Source organism: Stomoxys calcitrans, chromosome 2 (assembly GCF_963082655.1).
Source record: "Stomoxys calcitrans chromosome 2, idStoCalc2.1, whole genome shotgun sequence".
NCBI lineage: Eukaryota > Metazoa > Arthropoda > Insecta > Diptera > Muscidae > Stomoxys > Stomoxys calcitrans.
This window is the reverse complement of record NC_081553.1, coordinates 144,035,766-144,046,279: the sequence shown is the minus strand read 5'-3', so window position 1 is coordinate 144,046,279 and position 10,514 is coordinate 144,035,766. Positions and strand designations below refer to the sequence as shown.

Below are 10,514 nucleotides of genomic sequence, written 5' to 3'. Positions count from 1 at the left end.
GGTAATCGTGTTGTATTCCTTGAGCCGTGTGTAATACACATCCCAATAAACTTCCGCTTTTTTACGACGTGCTCTGTTAAAAAGTCTGCGGACCTCTTTCCCAATTTTGCGAAACTCTCCGGTCATCCAGGGTTTTTCTTGGGCTGATTTCCTTTCCCGAAGAGAACAATTATCTTCGAAGGATCCCACCAGTACAGTCGTAATCCTGTTGACATTGTCGTCAATCTCTTCTATTCTTGGACAATCTAAATTATCTTGCCCAAGTTTTCTTTTGAGTAGCCATCCGAATTTTGTCCTGTTGGTCTTCAACTTATTCCGGAAGCTTATCGGATTCGGCGGTGGCCGTGCTATTCTAAACCTAATGTAACGATGGTCAAAGAAAAAGTGTTCCATGGAGACCCTCCAATCCTGATCCTCATCGATCAGATTTTCTGAAAATTTTGTCACATCTAATACCTCCTCCCTAATCCTATTAACAAAGCTAGTGGCGTTACCAATATTGAGTGTTATTAGGTCGTTAGTATTCAAGAACTCTGCCAGGGCTTGGCCCCGCTTGGTTTAGTCCAGAGACTTTGTTCCGGTCGTCCATGGCTCCTAAAATAAGGCAATATGAATCTTGCCCTTGCTGATTTTCTCCATAAGAACGTGTGTAGCAGTCTCGCTCCGGTGGAGGTTTATTTGGATTACCTCAATCATTGGTCCTCCAGTAAATGGGCATCTTGGGAATAGGTGATGATCTCATCGTCTGCTCCCTATTCTTTAGACTGCATTGACTTTCCTGTCTTCCGACTTTTTATAAAGTCGGTAATGGTTCCATCGTCGGGTCCTTGTTCGTTAAGCTTTATTCTGTTTCCATTCCCTATTCTGCCTGGTGTTTCAATACTTGGATCTTTGCCTATCTTAGCCTTCCAAATCTTAAGTAAATGGGCTTCTTGGGAGTAGGTGATCGTACCATCATCGGCTCCCTGTTCGTTAGGTTGCATTGAGTCTCCTGTAGCTGCGCTGCGTAATGTTTCAATATTAGGATCTTTACCTATCCCAGTATTCCGAATCTTTAAGTCGGTGATGGGTCCGTCGTCGGGTTCCTGTTTGTAAGGCTGTGTTAGGTCTCTCGCCACTGCACTGCCTGATATTTTAGTATTAGGATCATTGCTTCTCCTAGTCTTTCCAATATTGAGAAATGTCGTGATTGTCTTGTTGTCGGCCCCCTATTTGTTGGGCGGTGGTGAGTCACCTGCCACTGCACGGCCTGGTGTCGCAGAATGAAAATTTCTGTCTATCCTAATCTTCCCAATCTTGAAAAAGACAGCTTTGTTTACGTAGTGCGCCATGCCTTTGGTCTTAGCCAAACTCGTCACAGAGACTTGATCAATGCCAACCACAAAGAGAGTTCCTTCCTCCTTCTCCCTGTGGAAGACCTCCCGCTTCTCTGCGACCAACCTTGGTTTTGCTTGCCCAAGAATCCCAACATGCGTTCCGTCACAGATTTACTGCCCCATCACTTGATGAAGACCGTAGCCTTTGTGAGCTAGGGGATATCCACCTTTCTCACATGGTCGAGCTTTGCGCCCTCCCAGGAAGCGTGAATACCTCTGACGAGCTGTTTAACGGTATCAATACATTCCGCCGAAGCAAAACGCAGCTTAAAGATGTCCCCTCTAAACTCGCAGCTCATTATTTCTATGGATGGGCCCTCTACAGAGTTCCACACATGTTCAAAAATCGATCGTTAACCAGATCCTCCACTTGGGACCGATGATCTGGTGAAATCCTACCGGATGCACAGCCGATATTGATGACTGCATAATTCAGCTCATCTCTGTTGTGCTTCCTTGCCACTCTAGCGTAAGAAGGCGGCTCCTTACCATTCTCAACGACCATCTTCCCCTTCCGTGATGGCTTCGGCCTTTTGGAAGTCACAGTCCTCCATGACGACTCAGGGGCCGTGTGTGCTTCCTTCGTTCCTGTTCCAACTTTGTCCACCTCTGCAGGACACAGTCTGGAGTCTCCATTGCGGGATGGCTGGCTTGGTTTTTTCAGAGTACTTGAAAGCGGGCAGCTCTTTTTATACCCTCTACCATAGGATAAGGGTATACTAATTTCGTCCTCTGTCTGTCGAAAGCACGCTAACTTTCGAAGGAGTAAAGCTAATCGTTTGAAATTTTGCACAAATACTTCTTATTAGTGTAGGTCGGTTGGGATTGTAAATGGACCAAATCGGTGCATAACCTGATATAGCTGCCATATAAACCGATCTTGGGTCCTGACTTCTAGAGCCTTTAGAGGGAGCAATTCTCGTCCGATTTGACATGAGGTGTTTTGTTATGTTTTCCAACAACTGTGCTAAGTATGGCGCAAATCGGTATATAACTTAATATAGCTGCCATATAAACCCATCTGGGATCTTGACTTCTTGAGCCTGTAGAGGTCGCAATTCTCATCCGATTTGCTTGAAATTTTGTACAACGGCTTTTCTCACGACCTTCAACTTACGTGTCTTATATGGTCTAAATCGATCAATAGCTTGATACAGCTCCTATTTAAAGCGATTTCCCGATTTTGTTTTTTGAGCCCCTACAAGGCGCAATTCTTATCCGAATGAACTGAGATGCTACACAATGTTTTCTCAATGTTCAGCATTCATTTTTGGTCCGAATCGGACTATAAATCAATATAGCTCCAATAGCATAACAGTTCTTACTCAATATTCTTTGTTTGCCTAAAAAGAGATACCGCGCAGTGAACTCGAGAAATGCGATCCATGGTGGAGGGTATATAAGATTCGGCCCGGCCGAACTTAGCACGCTCTTACTTGTTCTTCTTCAGTATTTTAGCAGTGTTATGCTCTTCGGGAGATCAGATTCTTTTTCCAGCTTCTGTAGAAGTGCCTAGAATGTCAGTTCTATCCCTTCCAGCATTCTGCACTTTTGCCCGATTACGTTGCCGGTACATACTCCTCTGTCTCCTTCGTCGTGCACCGGATTGCTTTCTCGGTCTGCTTGTGAGCTTAACAAAACCATCGCTCACTTCTGCTGTCATCCCGATGCCCTCATCTCTCGATTCGGCTGCGATGACTGTTTCATTGGCACAGTTGCTGTCTGAATCCGAGTCAGAAACTCCACCTTTATTTAAAGGCTGGGGACGAACTGTGCATCCCTCTGGTTTATCCGTCTCTTCTTCATTTATTAGTCTGATGACTAGTTGTGCGCTTGAAGTATTACTCTCGACTACAGGTGCCAAGGCACCCACACCTATAGGAGGGGAGGACAACATACTGCGGTCTGACGCCACCACCGCAGATGTTGAGTCTTTGGAGTCCATTTCTAGCCTACTCCAAAAGGCTTTAAAATTTTTCTGTAATAGGTAGAACCTGTTCTGAGATACGAATATATATTTATTTTTATACCCACCACCGACGGATGGGGGTATATTCATTTTGTCATTCCGTTTGCAACACATCGAAATATCCATTTCCAACCCTATAAAGTATATATATTCTTGATCAGCGTAAAAATCTAAGACGATCTAGACATGTCCGTCCGTCTGTCCGTCTGTCTGTTGAAATCACGCCACAGTCTTCAAAAATAGAGATATTGAGCTGAAACTTTGCACAGATTCTTTTTTTTGTCCATAAGCAGGTTAAGTTCGAAGATGGGCTATATCGGACTATATTTTGATATAGCCCCCATATAGACCGATCCGCCGATTTAGGGTCTTAGGCCAATAAAAGCCACATTTATTATCCGATTTTGCTGAAATTTGGGACAGTGAGTTATGTTAGGCCCTTCAACGTTCTTCGTCAATTTGGCCCAGATCGGTTCAGATTTGGATATAGCTGCCATATAGACCGATCCTCAAATTTAGGGTCTTAGGCCCATAAAAGCCACATTTATTATCCGATTTTGCTGAAATTTGGTACAGTGAGTTGTGTTAGGCCCTTCGACATCCTTTGTCAATTTGGCTCAGATCGGTCCAGATTTGGATATAGCTGCCATATAGACCGATCCTCCGATTTAGGGTCATAGGCCCATAAAAGCCACATTTATTATCCGATATTGCTGAAATTTGGGACGGTACGTTGCCATAGGCCCCTCGACATTCTCCGTCAATGTAGCTCAGATCGGTTCAGATTTGGATATAGCTGCCATATAGACCGATCCTCCGATTTAGGGTCTTAGGCCCATAAAAGCCACATTTATTATCCGATTTTGATGAAATTTGGGACAGTGAGTTATGTTAGGCCCTTCAACGTCCTTCGTCAATTTGGCCCAGATCGGTCCAGATTTGGAAATAGCTGCCATATAAACCGATCCTCCGATTTAGGGTCATAGGCCCATAAAAGCTACATTTATTATCCGATATTGCTGAAATTTGGGACGGTACGTTGCCTTAGGCCCTTTGACATCCTCCGTCAATATGGCTCAGATCGGTTCAGATTTGGATATAGCTGCCATATAGACCGATCCTCCGATTGAGGGTCATAGCCCATAAAAGCTACATTTACTATCCGATTTTGCTGGAATTTGGGACAGTAAATTGCCTTAGGCCCCTCGACGTTCTCCCTCAATGTAGCTCAGATCAGTTCAGATTTGGATATAGCTGCCATATAGACCGATCCTCCGATTGAGGATCATAGGCCCATAAAAGCCACATTTATTATGCGATTTTGCTGAAATTTGACACACTGATTTATGTTATGCTTTTCGGCATCCATGTCGTATATAGTTTAGATCGGTTTATTTTTAGATATAGCTACTAAAAAGACCAATATTTTGTTATATACAATTGAACAATGACTTTTACTTATTAGTATTTGGTCCAAATCGGAACATATATTGATATAGCTGCTATGGGGCATAAGGTATGAGTTTTGCACCGGATTTTGACGAAAGGTGGTTTACATATATATCCGAGGTGGTGGGTATCCAAAGTTCGGCCCAGCCGAACTTAACGCCTTTTTACTTGTTTTCTTTGAGGAGTGAAATAAAAACACGTCCGCTTCACTCAACGGCTACAATGCTATATATAATGGTTATAAGTGCTATATATTAAATTATTTCGTATTCTCGGTGGTGTAGGGTATTATATAGTCGGCTTCACCCGACTTTTGTCTTTTCTTGTTGGTTATAATATTGGAGGAGGATTTGTGTAGCAGCAAATTAATGTTTTACATCGATTTAGATCACCCTCTATTTGATGGTGCAAGTCATAACAGAACTCGTGAAAGAATCGGCTGAATCCGAATCTTTAAGTCGGTGATGGGTCCGTCGTCGAGTTCCTGTTTGTAAGGCAGTGTTAGGTTTCTCCATTGTTGCATTGCAAATTGTCCTATAAAAATTCCATTAAGGAACAGGGGCAAACTTCTCATATATCAATAAGAGCTGTCCGCTTGAAATTAAAGCTGAATAATAAGGTACCTGCTTTTTAAAACCCAGTCCGACGGAATGCCGCAGTACGACACCTCTTTGGGGAAAATTTTTTGCATGGCATAGAACCTCACAAATGTCGCCAGCAATAGGAGGGGATAATTATCGCTGAAAATTGTTTCTGATGTCTCGCCACGATTCGATTCGCCAGGCTTTCAGGTCATGCCAACCTCTGCGCTAAGGTGGCCTCCAATATAGTTTTGTTTAAACATTTTTTAAATATGTAAACAGGAACCAAACAAAACGGAGTCTCTCCTTTTGTTTATGTTTCAGAAGTAACAAGTAAAAAGACGTTAAGTTCGGCCGGGCCGAACTGAATACCCACCACCTCGGGTGTATATGTAAACCACCTTTCATCAAAATTCGGTGAAAATTTCATACTTTATGTCCCATATCAGTTATATCAAAATATGTTCCGATTTGGACCAAATACTAATAAGTACAGTAGCTATTTTTAAAAATAAACCGATCTGAACCATATACGACACGGATGTTGAAAAGCCTAACATAAGTCACTGTATCAAATTTCAGTGAAATCCTATTATAAATGCGCCTTTTATGGGGCCAAGACTTTAAATCGAGATATAGGTCTACATTGTAGCTATATCCAAATCTGGACCGATTAGGGCCAAGTTGCACAAAAATGTCGAATTTCATCAAAACCGGATAATAAATGTGGCTTTTGTGGGCCTAAGACCCTAAATTGGAGGATCGGTCTATATGGCAGCTATATACAAATCTGAACCGATCTGGTCCAAATAAACGAAGGATGTCGAAGGACCTAACACAACTCACTGTCCCAAATTTCAGCGAAATCGGATAGTAAATGTGGCTTTTATGGGCCTTAGACCCTAAATCGGAGGATCAGTCTATTTGGCAGCTATATCCAAATCTGGACCGATCTGAGCCAAATTGACGATGGATGTCGAAGGGTCTAACACAACTCACTGTCCCAAATTTCAGCGAAATCGGATAATAAATGTGGCTTTTGTGGGCCAAAGACCCTAAATCGGCGGATCGGTCTGTATGGGGGCTATATCAAGATATAGTCCGATATAGCCCATCTTCGAACTTAACCTGCTTATGGACAAAAAAAAGAATCTGTGCAAAATTTCAGCTCAATATCTCTATTTTTAAAGACTGTAGCGTGATTTCAACAGACAGACGGACAGACGGAAGGACATGTTTAGATCGTCTTAGATTTTTACGCTGATCAAGAATATATATACTTTATAGGGTCGAAAATGGATATTTCGATGTGTTGCAAACGGAATGACAAAATGAATATACCCCCATCCTTCGGTGGTGGGTATAAAAATTTAGCACAACTAAAAGTCGTGTATAGACTTTTAGCGCCCATTTTACATCAGGATATACATATCAATATGGAAACATGTACGTGTTCTGGTTCTTAACCTTTAAACTATAAATAAAAATAGATACATGTATGCCATAAAATCCACACAACACAATTTGTTAATCTTATATATAAAAATCAATTTGTGTTTGTTTGTTTGTTTGTATGTTTGTGTGTTCTTTATAGACTCAGAAACGGCTGAACTGATTTTCTTGAAATTTTCACAGATGGTGCATAATGATCCCGTGGTGAAAATAGGGTGATACCCTTTTGATATCTGAAGGGGGGCGGACCCTCCCCCTTACCCAAATTTTCAGAAACGCCAGATCTCGGAGATGGGACAATATGGGACTCAAATGAAAGGTATTTAGGATAAGAAAACATATCTGATAACTAATTGTCGGACCAAGTGCTAGGGGGACCACCCCAAGCCCCAAAACACCCCTAAATCGGACATATCTACCGACCATGGCAATATGGGACTCAAATGAAAGGTATTTGCGAGTAGAATACGAATCTGATATCCAAATGTGGGACCACGTTTCTGGGGGTCCACCCCTTCCCCAAAACACCCCCAAACAGGACTTAATTACAGATCATGGGAATATGGGGCTTAAATAAAAGGTATTGGAGTATAGAATTAGAATCTGATATCCAAATATGAGACCAAGTCTTTGGGGGCCGCCTCTCCCCAAAAACCTCCCCCAAAGGGAATACATTTACGACCATAGCCATATGGGGCTCAACTGAAAGGTCTTTTTGAGTAAAGCACAAATCTGATATCAATATTCGGGAAAAGTGTCTATGGGGCCACCCCATCCCCCAACTAAATATTTATAGTTTTAAGGGCCAATAATCCAAACCGGACATATTTGCTGACTTTTGCAATAAGGAGTTTAAATGAAATTTGAAAACGAGATTTGATATCCAATTTTGAGGGCAATGGCAATATGGGGTTCAAATAAATTATATATAGATATATGAGAATAGAGCACGTTGCTGATATATTTTTCGGGCTTAGTATTTGGGCGACCACCCTAATCCGCAAACACCCCTAAATGTGCCATATATACCTCATGTCAATGTGCAGCTTAAATAAAAGGTATTGTAGGGTAGAGCAAGAATTGATACCCACTTTCGGGACCAATTTTCTGGGGATCAATCCCTTTCCCAAAATACCCCACAAGCAGCAATTTTTTAGTGAACATCGCAAAATGGGGCTCAAATAAAGGTATTTGGGAGTAGAATACGAATTTGATATCCAAATTTAGGACCATGTATTTAGGGAATCGCCCCTTCCCCAAAACACCCCGCAAAGGGGTGTGGTATTTAAGATTAGAAAGCGAATTTGATAACCTATTTTGCGGCCATGTGTTTGGGGGACGCCTCATCGTGTAAACTCCCCTAAACCGAAGGCACTTATATTGTTAAATTGTTAATCAAGCGATATACTATTTTCGTAGCATGGTATTTCACTAAAAGCTTTTTAATTGTCGAAAATAAATATTCCAAGAAAACTTTTGTTCCATATAAAGTAAAATAAGGCGCAGCGGAGCGGGCCCGGGTCAGCTAGTCAATTCTAAACAAATGATTGAAAGTTTAACAGTTTACATGTTAAGATAAAACCCAACAAAAAACAAGAGCGTGCTAAGTTCGCCCGTGCCGAATCTTATATGCCCTCCACATAGATCGCATTTGTCAAGTTCTATGACGAAATTAGTATACCCCCATCCTATGGTGGAGGGTATAAAAATCAATAACGATTGTTGCGATCATTTGTCTGTGGAGGTAACGATCCTCGTCCAGCTCCTACAGGTGAGATAGCTCGTTCCGGTCCATAGGACAGATAGCCGTGGGAACATGATGGCAATTGGTTATTTAAAGGCGCCAATATGAAGAATCATAAGCACTCAGTATTTAAACGAGAGCCGTTGCCGCCCGGCCTCTCATTGATACTCTCCACTCCATACCGCTGATTTTCAGAGACAGCAGTTGCAGCTAATACGTATACAAAACATTATATTATCCGCAACATGTGGACGCGCTCATTAGCTCCCAGCTAAGCTTTTTGTCATGTTAACGATGAACACCACACAGATCGGAGGTTAACGTTAATTATAAGTTTAACCTAAAAGAAAACCAAGTGTACAAAAAGATGAGCGTACCAAAAGCTTTGTCATGGTTGTGGATAATAGACAGCTGCAATACTTACTTACAACAAGTCAAATGTTGTTGTGCCACCGATGCTTTTTTCAAGAATGTACCTTGTGATATATTTACATATAATTTTAAACGCCGCCCAGCTATTTCAAGAAGCGTACGCCCTATGAATTCATCATGGAGCGTGTAATATATTTTAATTAAGAGCAGGGGTTTGTGTCTGGACATTGCTACCTCTTTCAAGGTATTCTCTTTGACTGGCACAAATGCACATTGTATCTCGCTATAGCCTCTATCCAAATTATCAATGACCACAGCCAGACGTCCATAAGGGGAAATGGATATATTATTTCTTTGCCAACGGATTGTGATGGCTGCTCTGCCGGTGATGGATACGTGGGGTTCTTTCAAAATCATTTCCCATACTATTGCGATAAGCCGTGCCAATGACATCTTAAAACATTCCTCAGCCAGATAGTAACCCAAATGGGGTTCTGCACCAAACCCAGAATTGTCGAGCTTTCCATTGTTGTCGATGATACACGGGCATGGAAACCAAATGGAACACATTGATCATCAATGTCATAACTCAGCAAACCACAACCTGCACCCCATAGTTCTTAGCTGAGTTTCTCGTGAAACCCACACAAATGGGAGCTCCGAGTTCCAACCCATATGGTGCTCTTAGTCATCCCGAGTATTATAATTCGGCTTATTGAAAAATTCATAATTTAAAAATGTACAAAAAAATTTTGGGATTTTTGAAATTTTAATTTACTTTTTATGTTGTTTTGAAAGTTGCAGTTCCATCAGCTGTGCTGATGCGGCCACATTATTAAATACGCTTCCATTTGTGAAAATAGAATTCAAACAAATATAGTTTATACATATCAAACAAATATCAATTTGTGTTTCCTTTTCGGGTTACCTGTGTTCCCGAAGATAGATAGATAGATCTTATATAGAGGAAATTTTAATAGTAAATTACAGTTACAGCGGAGCAGGCCTGGTCCAGTTAGTTACCCCTACGTAGGATACGCCAAAAAGTTTTGTTAGTGATATAATAATTCGAATGAAGGAAAAACGTACAAATGATAAAATATGCGAGGCAGTCACAACAATAAATAACCTCTTCGGCGGCGTTTGTAATAAGATGACGAAGACGTTGAAGCTTACAAATTTAGAGAATCTCTTTTAAAAGAGGTCGACGGTACAACGAAAAAACTTATATAAGTTGATATGATTTATTTTGTTGCAAATAAAGTTAAGGAAACTTAAAAAAATATTTTTTAACTTTTTGGCTGTGTGCCCCAAAGGGCGCAATTCTTATTCGAATTGGCTGACATTCAACACAGGTCTCCAACATATAATTTAATTGTGGTCCGAACCGGACCATATCTTGATATCGTTTTAATAGCAGAGCAACTCTTTTCTTATATCCTTTTTTGCCTAAGAAGAGATGCCGGGAAAAGAACTCGACAAATGCGATCCATGGTGGAGGGTATATAAGATTCGGCCCGGCCGAACTTAGCACGCTTTTACTTGTTTTTGTTATTATTTGTGCAGTTTTA

At 41.3% G+C, this 10,514-nt stretch overlaps 1 protein-coding gene across 2 annotated transcripts; it reads right to left on the bottom strand.

The window, feature by feature from the left end:
- Positions 1-8,237: 8,237 nt before the first annotated feature.
- Positions 8,238-10,139, bottom strand: LOC131994995 (rab3 GTPase-activating protein non-catalytic subunit-like). Of its 2 annotated transcripts, none has more exons than XM_059362417.1 (3): positions 10,033-10,139; positions 9,000-9,968; positions 8,238-8,911 (listed from the first exon to the last, which is right to left on the bottom strand). In XM_059362417.1, the coding sequence occupies exons 2-3, from the start codon at positions 9,511-9,513 to the stop codon at positions 8,907-8,909; spliced, it is 519 nt and encodes a 172-aa protein (XP_059218400.1). In that variant the 5' UTR covers positions 9,514-9,968; positions 10,033-10,139; the 3' UTR covers positions 8,238-8,906. The 2 variants fall into 2 exon arrangements, with proteins under 2 accessions (XP_059218400.1, XP_059218399.1); XM_059362416.1 differs by having other exon boundaries at positions 8,996-9,968; positions 10,033-10,138.
- Between the last annotated feature and the right edge of the window lie 375 nt (positions 10,140-10,514).

What these genes read in the sequence shown, in the direction of transcription:
- LOC131994995 (XM_059362416.1), bottom strand. Translation starts at nt 9,513, where the DNA reads ATGTGTTCCATTTGGTTTCCATGCCCGTGTATCATCGACAACAATGGA.